At 42.3% G+C, this 25794-nt stretch overlaps 1 protein-coding gene across 1 annotated transcript in view; it reads right to left on the minus strand.

Annotated features, from left to right (window-relative positions):
* Nucleotides 1-2520: 2520 nt before the first annotated feature.
* TMTC3 (transmembrane O-mannosyltransferase targeting cadherins 3) overlaps nucleotides 2521-25794 on the minus strand; it is a 37906-nt gene continuing 14632 nt past the window's right edge. Inside the window, exons 7-15 of the mRNA XM_066634328.1 lie at nucleotides 23487-23659; nucleotides 21895-22147; nucleotides 19885-20033; nucleotides 16648-16768; nucleotides 15253-15364; nucleotides 13358-13461; nucleotides 12183-12352; nucleotides 7728-7954; nucleotides 2521-4867 (exon numbers count right to left, since the gene is read on the minus strand). Of these exons, the coding sequence (XP_066490425.1) occupies nucleotides 4050-4867; nucleotides 7728-7954; nucleotides 12183-12352; nucleotides 13358-13461; nucleotides 15253-15364; nucleotides 16648-16768; nucleotides 19885-20033; nucleotides 21895-22147; nucleotides 23487-23659 (2127 nt within the window). The 3' untranslated portion in view covers nucleotides 2521-4049. The remainder of the gene's footprint in view (nucleotides 4868-7727; nucleotides 7955-12182; nucleotides 12353-13357; nucleotides 13462-15252; nucleotides 15365-16647; nucleotides 16769-19884; nucleotides 20034-21894; nucleotides 22148-23486; nucleotides 23660-25794) is intronic.

The raw sequence follows: 25794 nt of genomic DNA on the forward strand, positions 1-25794 counted from the left end.
TAAATGGAAGTCTTGCCCTAATGAGAAGAATAAAAAGGAACATAAACTGTAGCAAAAGAAATGTAAGAAGGTGATACAGGAGGCCAAGAGAGACTATGAGGAACGCATGGCCAGCAACATTAAGGGGAATAATAAAAGCTTCTTCAAATATGTTAGAAGCAAGAAACCAGCCAGAGAAGCGGTTGGCCCTCTGGATGGTGAGGGAGGGAAGGGGGAGATAAAAGGAGACTTAAGAGATGGCAGAGAAATTAAATGAGTTCTTTGCATCTGTCTTCACGGCAGAAGACCTCGGGCAGATACTGCTGCCCGAACGGCCCAACCTGACCAAGGAGTTATGTCAGATAGAGGTTAAAAGAGAAGATGTTTCAGACCTCATTGATAAATTAAAGATCAATAAGTCACCGGGCCCTGATGGCATCCACCCTAGAGTTATTAAGGAATTGAAGAATGAAGTTGCTGATCTTTTGACTAAAATATGCAACTTGTCCCTCAAAATGGCCACCGTGCCAGAGGAATGGAGGATAGCAAATGTCACACTGATCTTTAAAAAGGGAAGGAGGGGGAACACGGGAAATTATAGGCTGGTCAGCCTAACATCTATACCGGGTAAGATGGTGGAATGCCTCATCAAAGATAGAATCTCAAAACACATAGATGAACAAGCCTTGCTGAGGGAGAATCAGCAAGGCTTCTGTAAGGGTAAGTCTTGCCTCACGAACCTTTTAGAATTCTTTGAAAAGGTCAACAGGCAAGTGGATGTGGGAGAACCCATAGACATAATATATCTGGACTTTCAGAAGGCGTTCAACACGGTCCCTCACCAAAGGCTACTGAAAAAACTCCAGTTCAGGAATAGAGAGCAGGTCCTCTCCTGGATTGAAACCTGGTTGAAGACCAGGAAACAAAGAGTGGGTGTCAATGGGCAATTTTCACAATGGAGAGAGGTGAAAAGCGGTGTGCCCCAAGGATCTGTCCTGGGACCGGTGCTTTTCAACCTCTTCATAAATGACCTGGAGACAGGGTTGAGCAGTGAGGTGGCTAAGTTTGCAGACGACACCAAACTTTTCCGAGTGGTGAAGACCAGAAGTGATTGTGAAGAGCTCCAGAAGGATCTCTCCAAACTGGCAGAATGGGCAGCAAAATGGCAGATGTATTTCAATGTAAGTAAGTGTAAAGTCATGCATATTGGGGCAAAAAATCAAAACTTCACATATAGGCTGATGGGTTCTGAGCTGTCTGTGACAGATCAGGAGAGAGATCTTGGGGTCGATGAAAGTGTCTACCCACTGTGCGGCAGCAGAAAAGAAGGCCAATTCTATGCTTGGGATCATTAGAAAAGGTATTGAGAACAAAACAGCTAATATTATAATGCCGTTGTGCAAATCGATGGTAAGGCCACACCTGGAGTATTGTGTCCAGTTCTCGTCGCCACATCTCAAAAAGGACATAGTGGAAATGGAAAAGGTGCAAAAGAGAGCGACTAAGATGATTACTGGGCTGGAGCACCTTCCTTATGAGGAAAGGCTACAGCGTTTGGGCCTCTTCAGTCTAGAAAAAAGGCGCCTGAGGGGGGACACGATTGAGACATACAAAATTATGCATGGGAAGGATAAAGTGAATAGAGAGATGCTCTTTACACTCTCACATAACACCAGAACCAGGGGACATCCACTAAAATTGAGTGTTGGGAGAGTTAGGACACACAAAAGAAAATATTTCTTTACTCAGCGTGTGGTTGGTCTGTGGAACTCCTTGCCGCAGGATGTGGTGACGGCATCTGGCCTGGATGCCTTTAAAAGGGGATTGAACAAGTTTCCGGAGGAAAAATCCATTACGGGGTACAAGCCATGATGCGTATGTGCAACCTCCTGATTTTAGAAATGGGCTATGTATCAGAATGCCAGATGCAAGGGAGGGCTCCAGGATGCAGGTCCCTTGTTATCTAGTGTGCTCCCTGGGGCATTTGGTGGGCCACTGTGAGATACAGGAAGCTGGACTAGATGGGCCTATGGCCTGATCCAGTGGGGCTGTTCTTATGTTCTAATATATTGATAAAAAAAAAGAAAAAAAAATACACAGCCACAGTTATAAAACTGTAGACAGTATCAATCCACATTTGATGTAAGAAATTAAGTTAATTCATTCTGGCAAATGTAAGTGGAAATAAGCTGGAAATTAGTAGGCTGAACAGTTCAATTAAAAACCCATAACTTCTCTGTGAATGCAACAGTTCGTGTTCCAAATTAAAACTACATCAGCCTTTCTGGTTGGAAACAGAGAGATGGTGTGTTGGATACATGTATGCGTCCAATTACTACATGTAGAGGTGATGATTGAAATACACAGGTTACATGCTATCTTCTATTCAAAAGTGCCTTCTTTGTAGGAGTTATATGAAGCAGCCCTTCTCAGAATTTTTTTAAAGCAGTGAGGAAAGAGAATGACTTACAGCTAAAACGTATGCGTATTTATTAAATGTAAGCAAAGGACCTCTGCTTAAATTACTGCCCTGAACCACAATCATTTGTATCAGGTTTATTTGGAAATCTCCCTCAATAAAACAGGATTACAGCAATTGCCAAGGAAAGTAGTGTTGCTTTGCCATTTATTACATATACTACACCAGGGAATTAATTTGTAAGTGAGAAACTTAAACATGGGATGCCTCGTATTAGTTAACTGAAAAGAAAAGACAAAAATACCCCAAATCCCACACATGCCAGGGAGGAAATAAACCCAGAGGCTCCCTATCTAGTGATTCCTTACAGCAGAGTGACCAAAGGTTAAGAAAGAAGCACTACATTTATAAAACATGTTAAATGCACCATAGGATCTTAACAAATCTCTTAACAGGCCAGGGAATTTCAATAAGCATAACTGGGTGTGTTCGGGCGCATGTGTGATTCCCCTCCAATCCATGAATAGGGGATCACTGCACTGTTTAGCATGATCTATGCAGGTCTGAAAAACTACCGAACACATGCATGCACATCCACGAGACGTGATGTTCCAAGTTAACCTTCAACACATTCTGGACTGCTAATAATGAAAAGGGAGGGAAGAGAGCAGCGTGATGCACAAATGCGTAGCTAGAAAAATAAGCAGTGACTTGATGTGCAAAATGAAATAATGGAGTCAATTGAAACAAACAAATAAAAAGGCGGCACTTGCCCTGGTGAATTTGCCTAAAAGTCAGCCTAAAACCATCCTATCCATGGCATTCTTTACTTTCTAACATTTTACAATGTTTTGAGAATAACAAGAACTGAAGATGTCTGGTCACTAGTAATTTATGGATTGTACAGCCCAATCCTTAAAAAGTTACTCTGAAGCAAGCATCTCTGGAGCACAATGAAAGCACCATCCTATGCATATCCCAGTGAGCACTATGGGACTTTACTCCCAGGTAAGTGTTTATAGCAGGGATTCCCACAGAGTGTATCTCAACTCCCTAGGGCACTGCAGCACACTCCCCATTGTGCTGGGGGTAGTCACTGGTTGCCCCTCATACGTGTTCCCATGGGTGCCACCATATTGGATCTCACAAAATCCAAGATAGCAGCCCCAAATCTCACAAGGCTTGGGCACCTCCATCTTGGATCTCACCAAATCTTACAAGGTTTGGGCACAACCATTTTGGATCTTGCAACATTTTGTGAAATCCAAAACGGCAGCACCTGAGAAGAAGAGGTTGCGCTGTGACCCAGGTAAGTTTAGGAACCACTGGTGTGTATAGGATTACGGCCTGAGTATTGCTGCTTGGAGCTGCAACCTTAGTGTTAGAATTCCTGATCTTATGGCTGGAAAGCCCCTGTGTCATATTATGCTCAGTCCCTAATCCAACAGTCTTTGTTTAAAACTCATGATTTTCTTAACCGATTACTTCTGTGTATAGCGGAAAACAGCCTTTGCCTGCCTTAAAATAAAATTAACTGATATGTTTTCAATACTCCTTTCAAATGCAAAAGCACCTAGTGGTCATTTTGACTCAACACACAACACTTGCAAGAAGCGTTGACCTCGTACGTTGGGAGAGGCGACCTGAGAAGCTATTCACCGTTCAATATACGCTCAATTTCTTCTAGTCTTTTCAGAGCAGCCACCCGTTTTTTCTCAATGTCTTTTATTTCCTTAGTAGATTTCTTTTTTGTCTCCTTTTCTGTGTTATTTTTCTCCCCCTGTTTCTTGGTCTTTGTCTGCCCCTTTTTGCTATGACTGTTTTTTGTCCGAGTGGTTTTCGGCTCAGTTTTTACATCTTTCAAGTTTTCAAATGGAGTTTTTTTTTCCCCTGTGGCTGCAGTCTTCTCTGTGGGAATCATAGGTGGTTCCCCTGTCCCAAGTGACGCAATCTTACTTCGGACTATGCTGAGATGACGTTGGATGTATTCCTCGTGCGGGGCCAAGGCCAGCGTCTCCACCAAACACTCCTCTGCTTTTAATAAGTCTCGCTCTTCGAAATAAACTACACAAAGGTTGTGTTTTCCTTGCACGTTGGTAGGGTCCATTCTCAGGATTTTCTCAAAACATGCTTTAGCTCCCTGTATGTCTTTCTTTTGGTTCATCAAAATATCTCCCTTTAGAATCAAGCCTTTGATATGATCAGGGTAATATCTTAGCAGCTCTTCCAGAACTGGCAAAGCCTTCAGTTCCTTTGAGGTCTGAGAATAGAGCAGTGCCAAATTGAACAAAGCGCTTCGAAAGCCCGGCTGTAGCTTTATGGCTTTTTTCATCCAGGTCTCGGCTTCGGCATCTTTTTTGTCATCCATTGCCAACATCCCCAAGTTAAAATAGCCATTTGCATCTTGGGGTTCTTCTTTCACATAATTCAGAAGTCTCTTTTTAGCTTCAGGCCGAAGTCTCGCATCACCTAAAACAATGGAAAAACACATGAATACCAGAGCTGCCCTCAACTGCGTGTATAGGAAAAGATACAATATACTGTACTCTGCTACAGTGGTTTTCAAGCTTTTTAGCGCTGGGACACACATTTTAGAATGACAGTCTGTTGGGGCCCACCGGAAGTGATGTCATTAACCTGGAAGTGATGCCATGGCAGGAAGTGACATCACCAATTTAGGTTTTAAACCTAAGCCGCAATCAGCCAAAAATCCCATTACACAGTTTGGTTGTGCTGTTTCTTTGCATAGCTTGGAATTTGAACATTCCAGCTTAGAAGACAAAGCAGAAGGCAGACTTGGATCCTTCTCCAACCACATAGCTGTCCCCCTCTTTCCAGCATCCCACCTAATCAGAGCAAAGCACCCTGCCTCTCTCCCACTGGGAGCCTGCCCTGTCCAGCAGCTCTGTATATTTTCAACTCTGTATTTTCAATGGCAGCTGGGCTAGGCGAAATTGGCTACACCTGAAATTGCCTTGCAGCACACCTAGTACGTCCTGACCCACAGTTTGAGAAGGTTGCTTTAATATACAATTAAACTAAATTATGATGGATATTACATATGAAATTAACCTTGAAGACTTCAAGAACCATGCAAAGTCAACGTAGGGTGAAAACACTACGTTCAATGCACCCCTGCTTAATGGATGGACAGTCTGGACATGTATGGACTTCAAATCAATGTGAAATCTGTTTGTTTGTTTGTTCCATCATTGTTGGTTCCAAGAAAACCTCAGACATGTATGTTTAAAAAATCTCCAGATTCTTGATAGACCTTGTATTTTTAGGGTTTTCAACCTCTGAGTAGGTTGTGACAAGAGGTTTACAGCCCAATCCTACCTAACAGCCCCCCTGCTGATATAGCTGTGCCAAGGAGGTACACAGGGGCCCTCCTTGGTGGGGCAATTGGAGAGGTCTTCCGACCATGACTGAACTTTCAGTCACTTGCCCTGGGGAAAGCTTCCACTGCCTCTAAGGTATTCTTTAGTCCTGTGCCAGTGATTTTGCTGGCACAGCACCATGCTATCTAATTGGTCGCGCATGTGTTTGCTGAACCTGCCCTTTCCTCATTCCACCTCCCTCCCCACACCAAACTCCCCCATTACTCCCTGCCATGTTCCACCCACTGGCCATCCCACCTTATGCTGGCAGATGGTGGCCTGGCTGCGGGCCTGCAAGCGTTGGCCAGCAGCGACAGAACGGATGACAACGGTGCAGAATCCAGACACTTCTACCTGAATCCTGCTGGTTCCATCAGCAGAATGTGCATTCCGCCAGTAGAGGATTTAGTTTGGATTGGAATATTACACATGTAGTCCATGTGTAGCCTTAGTTTTGATTATATGAACACGAGTTCACATATAACATTTTCACGCATGATGTGGGAACAAAACAAAGGATGAAAAAGCTTATAGAAATAATTTGATGGTAAAGAATAAAGCATATTTTAACTGTTTGTGTCGGCTTGAGTTAAAAGTACAAATTACTGCAGTTTATTGCCTGTCCCCAAGACTTCTAGCAAATCAATGGAAAGTTAATCTGATGTGAATACCAAAAGATACCACACAAATTAAAGCAAAGACATTTTCTGATATTAAAGGGTCTCAACTAAAATTTGACAACACATGCAAAAATATAGAAATCCAAAGACATTTGTGTGATCTTGAAAGCTAATATCTATATAATAATAATAAAGTATAATAATAATAAAAACAAAGATATGGTATAAAATATCCTAACACTATCAGGAAGGATAATAATAATAATAATAATAATAATAATAATAATAATAAACAGGTATTTATATACCGCCTTTCTTGGTCTTTATTCAAGACTTTATTCAAGGCGGTTTACATAGGCAGGCTGATTAAATCCCCGTAGGGATTTTTACAATTGAAAGAAGGTTCTAACTTTCAAGAACCACAACAGTCCAGGTGTTTCACTCTGATCTGGTTTCACATTCTGGCCTCCTTCTCCCACACTCAGAGCAGATGGAATTGCTCAGCTTCAGCTTGTCAGCTGCTTCAAGGTCGCACGGTGCTGGTGGCCTCGAACTGGCGACCTTGTGGATGTTATCTTCAGGCAGTTGGAGGCTCTACCCTCCAGACCAGACCTGCCTAGAGGATCCATTTACTGAATATGAAAAATGAATATGAAATATGAAAAATGAATATGAAAAATGAACTACAATACAGGTGGTGCCTTTGTATCTGTGGAGGATTAGTTCCCAGACACCCCGCGGATACCAAAAACCACAGGTAATGAAATCTGTGGTTTTCTGGCCCACTGGGACTCCGAATGTGACTGGAGCCATTCTGAAGTCTGGCCTCTATGGGCCTCAGAAGAGCCTCTGGAGGTGACTGGAGCACTGCTCCGGTGACCTTTGGAGGCTTCAGGTGGGCCAAACCCGGTTTAACGCAGGTTCAGGGGGCCAGATCTGTGGACACAAAATCCATGGATAAACAGGTTCCACCTGTAACTAAACAAAGTTAAAAACAGGGATACTGTTTTTTACTGTCTGGCCATAAGTGGCCAAAAGTTACTGGTCATAAGTTAAAAACAGGGATACTGTTTTTTACTAGCCTTATAAAAAATGTCACTGAGGGATGCTTCCTTATGGGCTGGATGCAGATGTAGGTATTTTCTTAGTTGTGAATATCTGGAAACGATTTAGTGACTACCGCACAGATGAGTACCCTTCAAAGCTAGCATGCTGTGTGTGCCATGAACTCCGAACTTAAAATAATGTACTAGAAAGTGGCTCTTGGGTTGTGTGTTTATGTTAGAAAACATGTACTGGGTGTGTAAGTTATAAGTGAACAAAACATACCAGATTCTTGCATCAGCAGAGCAGAATTGAACAGTGCCAACTTGTGATTGGGATTCAGTTCCAGTGCCCTGTTGAAGTTCTTCAGAGCTTCTGTTGGATCTTTCAGTTCAATGTAAACAATGGCCAGGTTGTACCACAAGTCTGCATTGGTCCGATCTAGTTCGAGGGCTCGGAGGTATGCTTCTTTAGCTTGCAGAGGTTTGTTCATTTTTAGAAGCAATTCACCCCTGTTGAGCAATCACTATTAAATTTTGCTTCCATCCTTCAGCCCCTAGCCCTAATCACTTATTTGACATCCATTAGTGTTTAAAAACCAACATCCCAGTCCTGTGATGGAGTTAGCCATAAACTAGCTAGGAGGATACAAGTCAAGCTACTATCTCAGCTGTCCTTCTTAGCTCTCTCACCTGCAACATGGAGATGACAATACTGGCCTATTTCAAGCATTGAGGTTATGTTTGTGAAACATTTTGAGCATTCTAAAATATTACAGGTTGGTTCTTGTCACCTGCAGATTTACAATCTGCAGATTTAACTTATCGCGGATTGCAAGCCCGTGTTGGAGAGCTTCAGAGGGCCTCCTGGACACAACTGGAGGTCTGGGAGGTCTTCTGAGTTTCAGGGTTCACATGAAGCCTCCCCGTGGCTTACAACACCTCTGGACATGACTAGAAGGTGCTTCCCATCACGTCCAGAGGTCCTGTGAGACCCAATTGCAGATTTCATTATCTGCTGATTTCAGAATCCACATGAAGGAGGTGTCAAAGAATGGATCCCACAAGCTGACACTGACTGTGTATTAAAGTGCTAGATCTGAATTACTTTTGCCTTTGGGCTTTCCAAGTTCCAACCTGACCCTGCCAAGTAGCTTTGTGGCTTTTTTTGTTCCCTGAGCTGGGCATGCTTGGTAGTTGTATGTTGCTTTGGCCATCAGACTTTGGACATTGAGTGGCTGCACATTAACTTCACATGCTTAGGATTAAGGAGTTTCCTGAGCAGACCACATGTCTTTGGATACCAACTGGAGGTCCAAGCTTGAAGTCAAGTGATGTCAGCAGTTTCTTTGGGAAAGGCGGCACATAGAAGGACACATTTCTTACTAGCATCCAAGATGTTGTTCTTTGGCAGGTTCTGCTTTTCTTTGGGGAGCAATTCTTTACCGTGTTTTCTTTATGGAGCCTCTCTGCTGGGTATTTTTATTTGGCATCGCATCAGTCCCAAACCAGGAGGATACTTTTATAGAATTGGGGGCTTTTCAGTTTGGAAACCTCTGGATAGTCTCCTAGTTTGAACTGCTGTGCTGTTTCCAAAGCTACATATTTCACTGAGGGGCCCATACACATTATACAACACGGCCTCCTAGCTTGTTCATAGCTAACTCCCTCCTCGCCACATGCGCCCTTCTCATTTCAATTTCCCTTGCCAAATATTTACTGGGCCAACTTACTTGATGGTTTTCCAGTTTTAAAACCCCTGTTTGAGATCTTATAGTGAGTTTTTCTGACAGCGTTTAGTTTTAATTTCTCCCCATAGGATCTGATTTTCCCTAAAGCTTGCTTCCTACTAATTCCCAGACCTCTAAAAATGTAGTTCTAAAATCTAAGGCAGATATCTTCATCCAACAATTTACTTCATTTGTTTTATAGAGCTTATTTTTTTAATTTCAGGTAGGCATCTGCAGTCACTAAGGATATTTTGTTTGTTTCTCAAACTGGCACTAACATATTTGAGTACTACATCATTGGAACAGGTCAATTTCTGTTCTCTTAATTATGCTCAATTTATAGCATGATTCTCTTATCCTTAGAGACTCTTAGGATTCTCTTAAGAATTTTGAGTGTGCTTCCATTGCTTCAGATTGTTTGGAAAAAGAAGAAAACATAGCTGATTAGAAAAGATTATAAACATTTTAAAATGTGTCTTCCCTGATTGATCATTTAATAGATTTATGTATAGTGCTGCCTTTTAAATAAAGTTTTCACAAAGCAGTGAACCATAATAAGACACTAAAGGCCCAATCCTATCCAACGTTCCAGTGCTGATGCAGCCGCAATGCAGCCCTGAGGCAAGGAACAAACAGGCCTCAGTGACTGTCCCCTCACTGCAGGATACAGTGCATGCCCAGTTGGCACCGCTACATCAGCGCTGGAAAGTTAGATAGGATTGGGCCCTAAGAGACAAAAACTAGGGCTACAAAGTAAGAAAAAGTTGCATAAAGACCCAATAAAACCAGAAAGCAGCAGGGTAAAGTCCATTAAAACCAGTCAGTCACTTAAGAGCTTGGCAAAATAAACATGTTTTCAAAGCTCATTGGAAAAGAGTTAAAGTGAGGGCCTGACATATCTCCCTGGGAAGAGAATTCCCGGGAATAATTTGAGAAAGACAAGCTCAGGAATAATTTGAAGGAGAGAACAGTCTCAGTCTCATGACAGGAAAGACTCTCCAAAGCCTCTTACATTTGCATTCAGGTTTAACTAAGGAATAAACTATGGGATCACTGATTGCAAGGGTTGGAGTTTGACCAGTCCTGACTGTACCTATGGAATGTTCAACTCTGTGATCAACTCCTGTTGGTCCTCTCTACTGGCCACTGGAGGCTCACACCACATTTAAATCAGTTTTCCCAACTACCAGAAGGCTCCGTCTTCATTTCTTGCAGTTTGCCATTTCATATGGGGGAAGGAGGAGGAAAATAATCCAATCTGTAAACAGTGCATTCCAAGCCCATTAACTGTATGTTACTGAGGGTGTGCAGATGTAAAGGAAGCCCCACCTAGCTTGGGTGCTTACAGCATGACACTTCCAGCCAATTCCAAATTTTTGTTATCCACAACAGTCCAAGGTCTGGAGGATGGGGTCCAAATTCAGAGAACTGCCACAGGAAAGTGCTCTAGTTGTAGAGAAGCTAAAGTTGGTGGCAGAGAATTAAGTGTCTATGTAGATGATTATAATTCAACTGTTTTTCTCCGGAGACCCAGGGATAATTTTCTAGATCTGCTATCTTTGAAGTTGAACCTTTAATGTCTATACATGTTGCCTAAACTGTTTGTTAAAGGAGGTCATGGCAGGATGGTAGGAAATGATGGCCCAAGAACTTAATAAGGATAGAAAAGCTGAAGGCAATGTGGAATTCCTTGGAGGGCACTGGTATTATGTCCAGGAGCAGGCAGCAATTCCTAGTGATCAGGGCTTACTAACAAGGGTTCCTTTCCCCTCTTAATTACATGTTGGATTTCAAAATGGTAGGTCTGAGTTTGCTCTAGGAGGGGACTAGCAGAAACTGATGGATGACAACAGTCTCTATAGTTGAGCTTCAGCTTATGCCATCACTTTTCTAGCATTTGCTTTGAAGTCTGAAATGGCTGCATATGGATAACAAGAAATTTTCAGTACTTTCCTTGCAGGGGGAAACACCCTTTTGGGGTTTCTGTAACCAGACAATCAGCTGTATCCCACAGCCTTTAGCCACTTCTGTTCAGTGCCCGAGATACCCAAAGATGGAAGGCTGACCCAGAGTGGCATTATTTTCAAAAGATGGTATTTATATACTATACTGTACTGTTATATAGGACTTTCAGGGCTCTCCCATTCAAAGGATCGATCAGGTCCACACCAGAGTGGCTTTGGCAATGTTAAATATTAGGCAGGAACCTGAGTTTTCAATAAGTAAATGGGACTGGGCCCCTGTGATCCACCAAGGGGCCTCGTTAAGATGGAGCATAGACTTCCAAGCTAGTTCTGTGACTGGAGAGAAGACAAAAAACATGAAGGGAAGGGCAGAAGGAAGCAGTGATTAATTTGCATTGGTATTTTAATAGTGTCTTTCTCCCAGAACAAGCTAACCAGTACTTAGGCTGGAAATACATCTCATGGGGTAATTGTGCCCTTGCCTTGGTGTGGGGGCAACATTGCAAAACTATTAACAAGAGCTTAGGCCTGTTTCAACCCAATGATTGTGCAAACCACATCTTATGCCTAAGTGGGACAGCCCTGGGGAAAACCAACACATATCTAATCAGAAACTTAGATGGAGGAGTCTTTTGCAGTCTGGTTCCACCAAAAGGCAGCATGAAGAAGAACTACAGAAAGACTGGAATCAGTAATAAAAAGTGCTTCTGGTGAAGAAATGGAGTAGCACCAATCAGGCGGTTGTTAGTTTGACATGTTTACTCTGCAAAGCTAAACCACTTTGAAACTGGTTTCAATACTGCTGAACCATTATAATCTCTCACAAAAAATACTGCAGGAACAGATGCTTTTGAACAGACTATCACAAGTGATCCCCCCACTTCAGTGTTCAAGAAACCTGAAAATATACGTGTAGATCCCTTACACTGGGCATCATGATAGTTAAAGACGACTATTCCTGGCTTCAAGACAGAGAAGGTTGACAGCACACTATACAGAGCGTGTAGTTACATTTATGAACACATTCAAAAACCTTGACAGAAATACCTGCTGATGTAGGCCTGTTTGAAGTCTGGCCTCATACTAATTGCTTGACGATATAACTGGTCTGCTTCTTCCAGCCGAGACTCGTTTGCCCGAATCAAGTTTGCAAGATTTATATAAACGTTCAGATGGTTAGGAGCGACTCGTGCAGCATATTTTTTACCCGGAATAATCTGATGGCAGGAACAAAAAAACCAAATCGCTATTAGGCCTGCACAGCATCAAAATCATAAACATGATGTATTTAAAACTGGAGAAAGTTTAAACAGTTTTTTCCAAAGACATCATTTTAAACTGTCTCTCTTATCAAGCTACAGTACTTTTAATCTGCTACTACTTTTATTTTGACAGAATATCTAACCTATTTAAAGCAGCAATTTTCAACCCTTTTCATCTCATGGCACACTAACAAGGCACTAAAATTGTCAACACACACCATCATTTTTTTTGACAACTGACAAGGCACACCATGCTGCTGGTGGGGGGCTCACATCCCTCAATGGCCCCACTAATAAATGATATTTATTTCATTAATAAATAAAACCACCAAACCCCCACAGCACACCTGTGGACCATTCGTGGCACACCAATGTGCTGCAGCATACTGGTTGAAAATCACTTCAAAGGTTTATCAAGACTGCTTACAATCTACATAAAATAAAATCAAAATAAATATCAGCAACAGACAAAAACTACACAGAAACCGCCATTAAGAGAACACTTAAGGCAAGGCCAAATTGAACAAAAAGAGTCCCCCCCCCCCCCGAGTAACATGTAGTTTGGCATGGCTTTAATTTTACAAGTTTTTTAATGCCATGATTTTCAAAGGTTTGGGAAAATTTGTGGAAAGCTGTACAGAGTTAAGCCTTCAGGGTCAAGACATCCAAACCTTTACTTCATCAATCTTCTATTTCATATAGAGTACATAAATGCATAACTCATTTTGACAACAATACATACTCATTTCTATGTAACACAACAATAATTTCATATGTCCTTTTAAGCTAACTGAACAAGTCTTTCATGCCTCTAAGTGAGAACACTGAAATTGCCCCAAACTATTAATACTTAAAAAAAAGAAATCGCACTCCCTATTTCCCCTTCCTGCTTTAAGATATCCTCCAGGTATACAAAAAGCTTTCAAAGAAATTGCTTTTTAAAAATGTGCTTCAATTTACCTGAGGCATCAGTGATTTTGCAACTAGATAGGATTCCTCAGCCTCTTTAGTTCTGTTTAGGTTTTTATAAGTTCTTCCTACGTTCATGTGGGCGCCAATATCGTCTGCAAATTTAAACAAACATCTGCGTTCATTTTTATTCTAAAAAACTCAGCCACGGAAATAACGTTGAATAGCCAAGACAACTGTAGCTGTAAAAATATTAAGGACCAAATTTCTGGCAAGTCCAGTGAATATGACACAAGAGAACAATAGCTAGATGACCTGAAGACTGGAATATCACGGAGTAGGAATCATGTGTGATTTGTCACACGGTATGATTTTTCCTTCAACAAAGACTAACTAAACAATTGACCTTCTGCAATAATCCCAGTTTAGGAGTGACTCTCCAAACAGAAGTTTGTTTCTGTTTACCAAGTTTGCCACTGCATGTTTACCAAGATTCCTTTGTGGCCAAAAGGCCAGAACCCTTGCTGGACCATCCCTTTTTTGCATTACATGAGGTTCTTTTTTAATGCAATCAGTTCATCCCTGTTACTTCATCAACGTCCTTTATTCCTCACTGGTACCTCCTATGGCCCTATTTTGAGGGCATGCTGCATTGCCAGAGCTCAAATTCCAGCAGCGCAACATACTTGAAGGCTGTTGCAAACAGCAACATGCCATTTTGTGCTGATGGGCCACTGCCACAAATAATAAGTGGCCACACTAGTCTTTCAATGAGCCCTGACATGGAGGAGACAGACAGGGCAGGCAGAATGATAGGGAGGCCAGGGCAGAGGTGGACTAGGGCAGGTGAAGGGGTGGAATTGGCACCACCAATATCTTATCCTCCCTTCCTGGCCTCGATCCGCCTTTCCGGGTTTCACTTGGTCTGAGCAGACTCATTCAGGCAGTTGATGCTTACTCCCAAGGCAAGGGAACAAATGTTCCCTTTCTTGAAGGAGAGCTCCGGGACTGAAACCCTCCCTCCCATCCACACAGAATACAGTGCAAGCTCCAGTGGTGTAGCTGCAATGGATTGGACTGTTATGCAACCTGTATAGCACAACACTAGACAGATGCTGAATACCTGACCAGCTGCTGCAACAATACAGTTCTGGTCATAATTCTAAGATTCATATGTGAACATGGGCTTATTCTTCCAAGTTCCAACAGCAGCAGGTTCCAGCACAGCTCATTTAACATTAGTCATAACTACTTTAAACCCAATACAGGATGACCGTCACAAAATATTACTATCCTTAAAAAAAAATCTTTGCCCTTTGGATTCCACAACTTAAGCAAACAGGCAAAGCTACTTTATGTATAAAAGTCAAGACACAATCAGCCGCCGTCAGCAACAGCATAAAGGTCTGATTTTAACATAATAACTCCAACTCCAAATCTGTTTGATAAACTCAGTGTTTATCAAACAGATTTGAAAAAATATGATGAAGCCTAATCTATTGTTTATTCAGAGAAGCTTATTTGATTTTGTGGGCCAGCAAATACAGAACTTTAAACAGTTCTTGGAACACAAGCATAAGGATCTCAGATTTTCTAACTGATTGAAAAAATGTATTGTGCCAGAGGAAGAAATATTTGCCGTATGGTTTAAGAGTGTCAACAGTGATAGATAAATTCCTAATTGAGTAATGGCTAGAAGAGAAAAAAACTCTTTAAATAACATTACTGAAATGATATTGCTGATTTGAAGACAGTGGAGAGATACAAAGTGGAGTGAGGCAGTTCATGTACATATGAATTCATAAGTTATACAGGCTCCTATGACTTCTTAATATTAAGTAGGCAGTGTTGCCACTAGTTCATTCTGCAAGAAGAGTGTCTGGTATGCGGTACAGGCTGTGACATAATGTTTACGCCCTGGCCAGTCATGACAATGACTAACTCACCTGGCTGCACTTGGGTGGCTTGTATGAAGAACCTCAATGCTCTTTCGAAGTTCTTTTCATTTTCTAAAGCATGGCCCACATTATTCCAGAGTTTGGCATTGTTCTTGTTTACCTGATCACACACACAAAAAAGATAGACAAGCATATCTAACACCCACTGTGTTACTCAAATTCAAGTGATGCACCTAAAATCAAAGGCACATCACTATAATCCCTGTCCTTGATCCAATAGATACGAGAGTTCCAAAATGCACCCAGAGCTCCAGTCCACGAAAGGCTTGGTGCACATGGGAGTTTCACTGGTGCCTTGGAACCCCTAAATGGATTAGCCTAATCTTCTGACAACTTTTGGGATATGCTGCAAAGGATAAGCTCAGGGGGGATTATAGCACCTTGCAATCGTATCATCTTGGGCCTTGTACAGAAAGTGATTGAAGTCTGAATGTCCTCTCATCAATTTGCTAAAACTCACGAAGATGGTACATTCCAAGGAGTATGTATGCACATACAGCTGTGAATGTATCCACAGCTATAGAAAGTGTGTGCAAAATTCATTCTTCCAGTGTATTAATGTCATCCTCACGGTGCTTGGAAATAGCAGTTCTTAATTTCTTTCTAAATTCTCTCTCTCCACTTTTAAATTGAAGTTAACATTTTGCAAGTTCTTATGCGTGGCTTCCTCTACCAAAACAAACATAGATGTACTGAAGATAACCCCCTTGAAAATTCCATGAACAGGTATGTGCCACATACCAATGACCTGGCCAGCGACGAACCACATAAACGACGGTGGTCCTGGTGAACTCACCAGGCCAGTTTCCTTCCATGCTGGCTCAATGGCTAATTTGTGCTTTGCACACCTTCCAGTTGCGCTTTTGCCAGCTGGCCACCTTCTTCCTGCTTTCCCGGTCCTGCATGGCATTTTGGGGTGTTCCCTGGCTGCCATTAGCAGTTGTCCAACCAACAATAGATGTGCCTAACAATGGGGCTTGCAGAACGTATTCCCATCATTAAGTGATGCATACCTGTATTCAAGAACTCATTCATTTTATTGTGGATGTGTTTCAGTTCTATATGGATTTTGAGTTTGTTGTGAGCCACATTACGGGCTGAAAGGCACCATATAAATCCAAACAAAAAGAACCTGCTTGGTTATAAAAGTAGCTCAGCAAGTGTAAGAAGACATAGTACCATCTAATTTTCCTATATGTGCTACTGAAAAAAAAAATCATCCTTTCATATTTGAAGAGGTCCCCAAGATAATAAAGTCATCGTTACCACCATGGTATAGCACACTCTCTTTCTCATGCAGGGGTGAGGAGGTCCCTGATCCAGATGTCCTTTTAACACAGTATGATAAGAAGTAGCAAAAACAATGGAATCACAGTCCTGTACCTTTAAAGCCGACATAAACAATGTGTATTCGGATTCCCAGTCCCAGTTCCGGTGTAATGTTTTTAAGGCATGAATGAACAGTACCAAAGACAGAAAAGCCCAAGACAGTTTTCTCAGCACACTGTTGCAGAAGGAAAATAAAATAAAAATTAATGATTTCCAAACTACTACTGGATGACACACACCAATCTTCAGGCACATCGACTCCTGTTCACCGTATTAGACAACCAAATTTATTTTAGCCTCTCTTATAGTCAGTACCCCACTGGAGGGACAGCCTGCTACCTGAATGTTTGCCAGTCTTATAATCTTTCCACAACTTGTTAAAACCATGACAGCTACTTTGGAGGAAATAAAGCACAGATGTACACAAATTATTTTTTAATTTCATTTTAGGAAAGAGAGATTGAAAACGCTAATAGCTTCCTCTCCTTGGGTGAACAGAAAAGAAAGCCATTACAAAATTTCATTCCGTTAGCACTGAAAGGCTTATTGATTGGGAGGGGGGGGAAGCAAAGGTAATGCTCATTGCTAGAAAACTCTCCCAACCTAAAAGTGATTTTATCCTTACTTGGTGGAACTGTGACAAGATTAAGACTTTCAGAAGGAAGTTGTTTCTTTGTGATCAATTCTATGATGGATTCTAGCCTTTCATTCAGTCCACTGGGTATTCTGTCGGGTATCTGAAAGGTTTTGCGCACTGTGAGCATTATGAACTAGTGTGGAACCTATTAACTGCAGCTAAAACCTTAATTGCTGCCAAATGGCATGACTTGAATCCTCCAGCTCTTGGAGAATGGCTTTTAAAGATTTGGAATCCAGCTTTGGTGGTCAAATAAACTGAATACATCTGCCTACGTGACACAAAACTGCAGCAAGAAATGTCCAAAGGGCTTGGCTCTCCATTTGTTGTTCATGGGAATAGTTATAAATTTAGACATCAAGGCTGTAATCCTACCTGCACTGACCTGGGAATAAATTCCACTACTTCTGAGTAGACATGCCTGAGTTTCTACTGTGATTTGTACAATACAGTTTTGTTGTTGAAAAATAATTCTCATCTACTTTGCTTCTCATTTACACACAACCCCTCCCCCCCACATACACACACAACCCCCCAAAAAATTCAGGTTGTAAATCACCTGAGCTAGATAATAGTGAAGATGAACACTGTGGAGAGAGGCAGGCAGGGAAACAGGGAAGATCCTATTAAAGCAGGTAGAATTAAGGAAAATGCACTGACTTGACGAGGAAAGGGGCTGTTCAAAGTACAAGGAAAAAATACGGCAGCAAAAGAAAACTCAAAAGAAAGGACAAAAGATGTTAGATTCAGCTGAACAGAGCAACTGAGAAGTAGATATAGTAAATGTATATGAAGCAGGTTATTAGCCATTAAAATTATGTGGTGTTTACATGCAGAAACTGCCAGGTTGGCCCTCTTAGATAAGTGACTGCGTAGGATCCAACATGATCCTGACCTGCCTTTGGCGTACCTTCATACAATAGGAACGCAACATATTGGCTCCTCTCAATGCCCAAGCACACATTATACTTGCTGCAGGGATGCCATCCCATACAGCTTCCTTATGGCAAGTTCTAAATCTTTTGGTTGTAACATTTGAGCAGTTCTTAACACATAGCAGACGGCCAGCACGTCTCCTGTCCCTACCCTAGGCCTGCAGCTCCACCCAGTGAAAGAAAGATTTACACCGTCATTACAGAAAACAGCATTTTACTCTACTACTAGGATCTCAGTGTCATACTGTTAGGATTTTAATCACAGAGCATAACACAAAGTGACAGACAGTCTTACAAGTCCAGAAGAAACCCTCCTGGGATGTGAAACTGAGCAGCTAAGGAAAATGTTTGTTTGGGGGTAGACGTCATTTGTCACGCTAAATCAAGTCTGTTTATGGCCTACTTAAATTTGACCTTCTTTGGCAGTGGTTGCTATAGTGGATTTCTGAATAAGGCAGTCTCAACTTATAAAATTGGGATTTATTGGTATGATGTTTCCAAAACTGACAGAATAACAGAATTTTCAATAGTATTTTTTTTAAGGGGGGCATTTTTTGCATAAATATTAGTAGAATGCCTTTATGGTTGAGCAAACGAACAAAACCTATTAAGTTAAAATACTTCTAGGCTGTTTTTCTACTGAAAATAATCTAAACAAATTTCAGAGAAATAAAAAACACCCCCCCCAAACCATCAGCATCAAGTCAAGTATCTTTTAAGGGTTAAAAACAGAAGAAATGAAAAAGCAATGTAATAGCAACAGAATCCACAAAACTAATGAAACCAATTATAGCTGTTAATGAAGCTGATCATACACCTCTTCTTCAAACACAAAAAATCCATCTCTCTGGTTTCACTGAAAGAGTTCAGGGCTGGCACAAAGTGTTTCTGGTTTAGCGTGAATGAATAGCAAGCACTCATCAGGAGATCTACGCAGGATTTGAAGGTTCTTTCTCACTTAATATGATCAGCACTGATACTGCTCAAATATTTTAGGAATACGAAGATTTCATGTTTTTGCCACACACCTACGGACAGAGCTAGGCTCCAAACAGTCCAGTGAACTGAGAGTGCGTGGGATACATATCATCAAGGGAGTTCAAACAGAAGCATGTGAGAGAAGGGAACTACAAGTGTGAAATGGAGAGAGACTTCTTGACTGTGGACCATAAAGTACAGGATTGACTGCGCCAATATCCTAAGCCCCCTTCCTGAGTCCGATCTGCCTGCCCAGATCAAAGAAATCGCTGATGCAGGTCCGAGTTAACCCGTAGCAGCTGCTGGCGCTTACCCTGGGACAAAGGGACAAACGTCTCCTTACCCTGAGACCTCTAGCAGCTGAAAATCCCTTGCAGGATACAGCATAGCCTGTGCCAGCACTGCTGCACCAGCATGTGGGAATTTATTTAGGATCCGGCTGTGTGGCTGATTTCTAACCTTATAAAAGGGCCTTTAGAAGTTTATCTTTAAAAGTTTAAAAGCCATTAACTACTGCTTTATATAGGAAACAGCTTCCAAATTAATGTTCCTTCGTATTGCAACTGGAATTACATTTAAAAAGCAAGTACCTGGTCTATGCTTTAAGTTTAGAACATAAATGAAAAAAGATGGGAAAGTAAGAGAGAAAGCCACTGTGACAGCTGCCATGCACGCAACTTCACAACAATTACTTGCCATCCATACCCCCCATTTTCCCCCAAGCTGTACCTTTTAACCTACCTGTTGCTTGAGAGCTTTTTCCACCCGTGGGCTACTAGCATGCAGAATCCCATGCTGGGAACATACAACACTCGCTCTGCTACTACGAAGCCAACAGGAAAAAAAAGATTGGATGCTGGGATGAATGGCAACACTATTAAACAAAGTGCCTAAAAAAGCAAAACAAAAAGACACACAAATACTAACTTGTAACCCAAAAACAGAGAGTGCTTCAACAGTTATTAAATTTCAATTTGTATATTATTTTTCACATTGATCTCCCACCCTGCAAAGAACTCAAGGTGGTGCTCATGCCATTCCCTGCCTAGGCACTGACCGAAGTCCAGCTTACTTAACCCCAGCAAAGATATTTTGTCAGGTGCCTCTAGACCAGGCCTAGGGCAGCAAAGTGAAGCTCAAACATGAATTCCAACATTAGGAATAAGACTGAACCCCTAATGCTGCATCACTGCCCAGAGGACAACCTGGTGTTCAATATCTACCAATCATATCATATCACTTTGTATGCAGATTGTCATAGAGATAAATAAGGTTACTTAGCATTAAAATATGGGTCCTATAATCAGAAATGAAGATGTGCAAGGAAATTGCCAAATTAGATTATACTTTTTAATCACACTCCCAGGAGTGTCCCATACGATCATTTCATGTAACACAAATCAACTGAATTTATTTGGAAGGCATGCTACATTCCTTCAGTTTCACTGAAACTGACCAGCAGTGCACCAAGCCATATCTGTAGGTTGTAAAACAAATAGAAAAACACCTCTCAGCCTTCAGATGAGCCAGACACGCTTACTCAGAAACCCAGGTCACCCAGGGACTGCTTCTACACTCAAAAATGTGTTAATTCTCACACCATTTCTGTAGCAGCGGTACCTGTTAACAGAAAACCGAGTGGCTTCCAGCACTGCTGCTGCTCAGATATTTTGATTCATCCCTAGCACAAATCATCCTACCCTAATGTTCACTCTGTTCCGACTGCTACTGGCACGATGTCGTCGTAACCTGACAACGAGGTTGGTTGCCAAGAAAGCCTACGTTCCGGGGGGGGGGGGGGAGAGAATAAGTGTAGAGGCAAAATCTGCCTGCTCAAAGTCAGAGGTATGCTGGAAACAGGAAATGGCAACAATGATTTGTTCTTGTTCAATGCAGCCCAACGCACCCCACATATAATCTGAGCTAGAGATATACAATGTCCCAATTTGAGCGCTACCAAATTGTTTTGAGTGCTGAACTAACGCAGCTCGAGCTGCCGTCTTGGCCAAGAATGCACAATAACGTAAGGAGTGCTGATAAATAATATAAAGCTATTGGGAGAGCTGATAAAGAATAGTTACTGAAATCTGCATGTGCGTGTGCTTCAGAATTCAGCATGACTCAGCCAATGCTGGCCATAAGTTGGGCTACCACTTTTGTCGGGCCAACACACTGTGATGAGTAGGGCTCTGGTCTTCCCCCGTACTTCACTGAACTGATCCACAGCCGGTTGCTAGAACACACACTGGGACTGTGCAAGTAGTGGGCCAGGGATTTAGAAGCAATCAGGTGCCTGGCTCCTTAGAAGCACTGACATTCAGCTCATTCACATTTCCTCTGTTTAACCAGCACTTATGCAGTACATTCTGCTATATCCATGAAAGCAACTTTTCTGGTCAATGGCACTTGAGGCAGGCAGCCAGCAATTGAAGTTTCAGCAGGAATGGGGGTGGGAGGAGCAACACTTTGCTAGGGGTCATACCAGGTGAAGGTATGTACTTCATACCAGTGCAGATATGCAGTGCAAGGGGTTCTTCTAGTCACTTTCATGCAGCTAAAGTCCTCTCAGCACGGAGACAGGAGTCAGAAGATGAGCAGGGAGACAGCAAGCAGAATACTTTTTGCGAAGAATAGACAAGTTGGTTCTCTCATGACAACTCTGGTTGTCCTTCTATTCCAACCCTAGCTCACAAGGAAACATCAACCATCTTGAAGACCGGACAGTTGATAACAAAAAATAACTGTTCTTACCATCAGTACAGTCTTGGAGGACTCTCCTGGATACCGGAGGCTGAAGATAAGCAGAGATCCCAAAAAACAGAAGAAGGAGATAGTGGCAATATTCCTTATGTCTAGAAGAGACTCCACCAAGGGTATGGTCCCCATTGTCCAATCGCAACACAGTTCGGAGGGGTTGAGAAGCAACCAAGCATTGACAGGAAGGAGGTAGTTGAAAGTCAGCTGCCTTGCAGGAGACGGGCTCACAGCAGCTGGGTTATCAAACCTAGTTAGAGGAGAAAGAAGGAGCTGGAGCTGTAAAAATCCTTTCAATAATAGGCAACTCCATCACACTGTATACATCCTGAACTAAAAGGTAACCCCAAGCAGGCTGTTATAACTGGGTGATTTTGAGCCAGATTTCTCAAACTCTACCTACTCCCCTAGTATGTCACCCAAAGTAAAAAAAAACTTTCTTCAAGTTTTGCCAGGGGAAACCAATACAAAACTATGACTTATGATAGCAATGTTGGTACCTGGTTGTGGGGGGGAGGTCCTGGGACAAAGCTCTGCACTGGAACCCCGACTGCACCCTCTGTCTAGCCTCTGATGGTGCACTGGTGCTACCACTGCCACCAGTACTAAAGGTTCAGGGGCCAGCATGTCTAGGCGGGCCCTCTGGTGGACAAGGTCCTTGGCCAGAGCTCACATGCAACACCACTTCTACAAGGTGGATGAGTCAGACAGACAGTACAGACCCTCATTCCAGGTCTGGGGACAGGTAAACTCAGGGTACATGAAAGATGAAGGGATGCAGAAAGATAGTGTGATGGAGAGGTCATATCTAGCTGTTCTCCTTCACTCCCAGCCCTCCTCCCATGATTTAAGCCCATCACCTCTAAATAACAATCCAAACCAACCAACCTATGAAATAAAAAAATAAAATAATGGTTACATTTCCTTGCCTAATCAAGAGTCACACAAAATTAGGTCTGTGCAGGAAGGCAGATGAAGCCTAAATCTTCCCCAGCCTTCCCCTGGGAAGCCTTCCCACTTTGAAATGAAAACCCTGGAAGAACAGAGATGGCTCAGTTACTCTCCAGAGCATTTATATCTTCACGAACAGATATACTTTATTACAATCTGCTTTACGTTGACTGTATCAGTTGTTTGAATAACTAGCAGAGGCGGACGCTTTATCTCTTTCCTAGGCTGTACACCTGCCGTAAGCAGCAAGGTCACATTTTATCAGGCTGTTGAACACAATGTTGCTTGCAAAAATTTGCCAGCGTACAGAAAACAGGCCTGTAATCAGAGCTTTGGATTCTGTTCCAACTACCACTCGAAACCCATTAGTTAAGAAGCAGTATGCACGGTCTCTGACATCCTGGTACTGTGCTGATGGTATCATATTACTTGAGCCTCCAAGTACACAAATTAGTGAGAAACACAGGAGGTTGCCTTATACGGAGTCAGATCATTAGGACTTCTTGCTCAGCATTGCCTCCACAGCCCCTCCCCAAACAGAACAGCATGGCAGCACCACAATCAATCCAAGCACTGGTGCAGAATCATTTTCTTGGCCTCCTGCTGACAATACGATAACATTCAATGCTGGGTGTTACCTTGTAAACACTGGCAGTTGTGACTGAATCACCTGGACTCTGATCACAACCAGGAGGAGAGTGCTGAACATCAGAACAATCAGCTTCAGCAGCATTTGCAGCATGCAGTATGGAATGCTGCCTTTGCCACGGAGAATCTGTAACACTGAATCCCATAGGATCGGCCAAGTGTACTGGAAAGAGAAACAAGGTTGACCATTTGCAAACAGGGCACACCTTTCAAGTCATCATTCCCTACACACCGTGTCAACAGCTACAATCTATATACCACTGGTAGTCTCTGCTACTCACTTGGCATAGGACTATACACTCCTCTGGCAAACATATTTCAAAGCAGCCCACAATAAATATTACAAACAATTAAGATCAATGACTAGCTCTGCGCAAATGGGTACAGTGTACTCAACTATGAGGAGAAATGGGAGAGCACCAGCTAGGCACACCCTTTCTGTCCTGCACTGATGTGCTCAGTAGCCACACCCAGGAAGTCCCTGTGTCTGCAGAGGCAGATTTTTACAAAGTTTTTATCAGTAATACTACCAGCAAGAGACATCATATATTCACAAGTACAATGAACGAGTCTTGTGAATTAGGAACAGTAGAGGCTGGATGTTTGTGTGTGTTTCAAATTAATTTTTTAATGCATCCCAGATGTCTGAAAGCTGTTGCAGGTGCTCTAACCAGCCACAGTCGCCTCAGAGGAGACTGCATGACTAGACTGTCTTCCAGATTTCATGTGTTCCTGAGACATGGTGGCTTTCACAAAGGAGGGTTGCATCAGGGCAAAGGAGCACATCTATGAGCTGCATCCATGGTCATCAATCAGGATTTATTTATTTGTCTGTGTCTGATAACTCTCCTAAAACACACATTTTAAAACACAAAGGGGTGGGCATGTCTGTCAGTCCGTCCCTCTTTCTGTCCTTATGAGCCCACCGAACAAATCTAGCAAACTATGAAAAAAATTGTGGAAGCTGAGATATGATCTGCTAGTGAGACACATCCTACGAACATCTTACGGTGTAATTCTTACCACTGGCGGGACAAGCATGCACACTGTTGCAAATGAACTGTAAAGCACATTGCTGCAGTGTGGTGGCTTATGACACTGAAGGAAAGGCCTGTGCCAGCCTGTTGGCTTCAGTCAAAGGCTGGCACAGGCTGGCAAAGCCTTCTGGAACAGGTAGGCTGTCCAATGAAAGCAGGGATGTAATGGTGTGGGAGGACTGATTAGGCCCAGGGAAAGGGTGGGATCAGTAGGGCTGGCTCCTGCAGTAACCTAGCCCCCCTCCCGGGCTTGAGGTCCTGACACAAGCTAGCTTAGACTTGCACCAGTGATTTAGCCGTAGTGGTTGCTGGGTTTACCCCAGGGGAAGGGGATGAAATGTCTCCTTAACCTTGGGGAGACCTTCAGCAACCTCTCTTTCCATGCTGGAGGCAGAAGCTACACCAGCGTCACTGCATGCAACATGGGACTTTAGTTAGGATTGGGTTGCTCATTACTTTCCCCTCATAATTGCAAAGAAGCACAAAGTTTAAATGACAATCGCCTTCACTTCTCAGAGTTAAGTACATCACATGCTTAAGCATTCCCCTTGCCATTTCTGAATGGCCATATTTTGCCCTACGCAAAATCATTACCCAAGAGCATCCTTCAGTGTAACCTTGTATGTCCCTTGTTTGATCCTGTCACTGTTCTGCCTGATCAGTGTCAAGGCAGGATCACTTGGACATCCTTACTTGCTACCACACCCTTGTCAAGTGGACAGGGATGCCCAATCTAGGATACATGCCTAGTCTAGTAGAGGGGGCATTCAGAATTGATGTTTTATGGGATGAAGGAGCTTAATTCCTAAACAGCCTATGTGCTGGTACCTTTTAATGGCAATGATTCTGAAGATTTCATTTACCCATTCTAAGACAAAGATGGTGGAAATCTATAGATTTAGTTATATGATTTTTCTCTGTAACCGCTTTGTGAACTTTTAGTTGAAAAGCGGTATATAGATACTGTTAATAATAATAATAATAATAATAAAGGAAAATCTCCAGATCATGTCTTTAGACTGGACAAGTACCATTGTTCACTAAGGGACTTACTTCTGAGTAGACACACAGAAGTGTGCTATAAATGCTGAACCAGTTACATGCCATATTTTTCCAAGAATTCACCTTTTCCCCTTTTGCAATAAAACTACTAATATTCTATCCGTAACCAAAACATTGAAAACAAATACAGTTCTGTTGTCACAACATGTTCCTATACAGGTTGAGCCTCATTATGCATGTGGGTTCCATTCCAAGCACT

This window comes from Tiliqua scincoides, chromosome 7 (genome assembly GCF_035046505.1).
Source record: "Tiliqua scincoides isolate rTilSci1 chromosome 7, rTilSci1.hap2, whole genome shotgun sequence".
NCBI lineage: Eukaryota > Metazoa > Chordata > Lepidosauria > Squamata > Scincidae > Tiliqua > Tiliqua scincoides.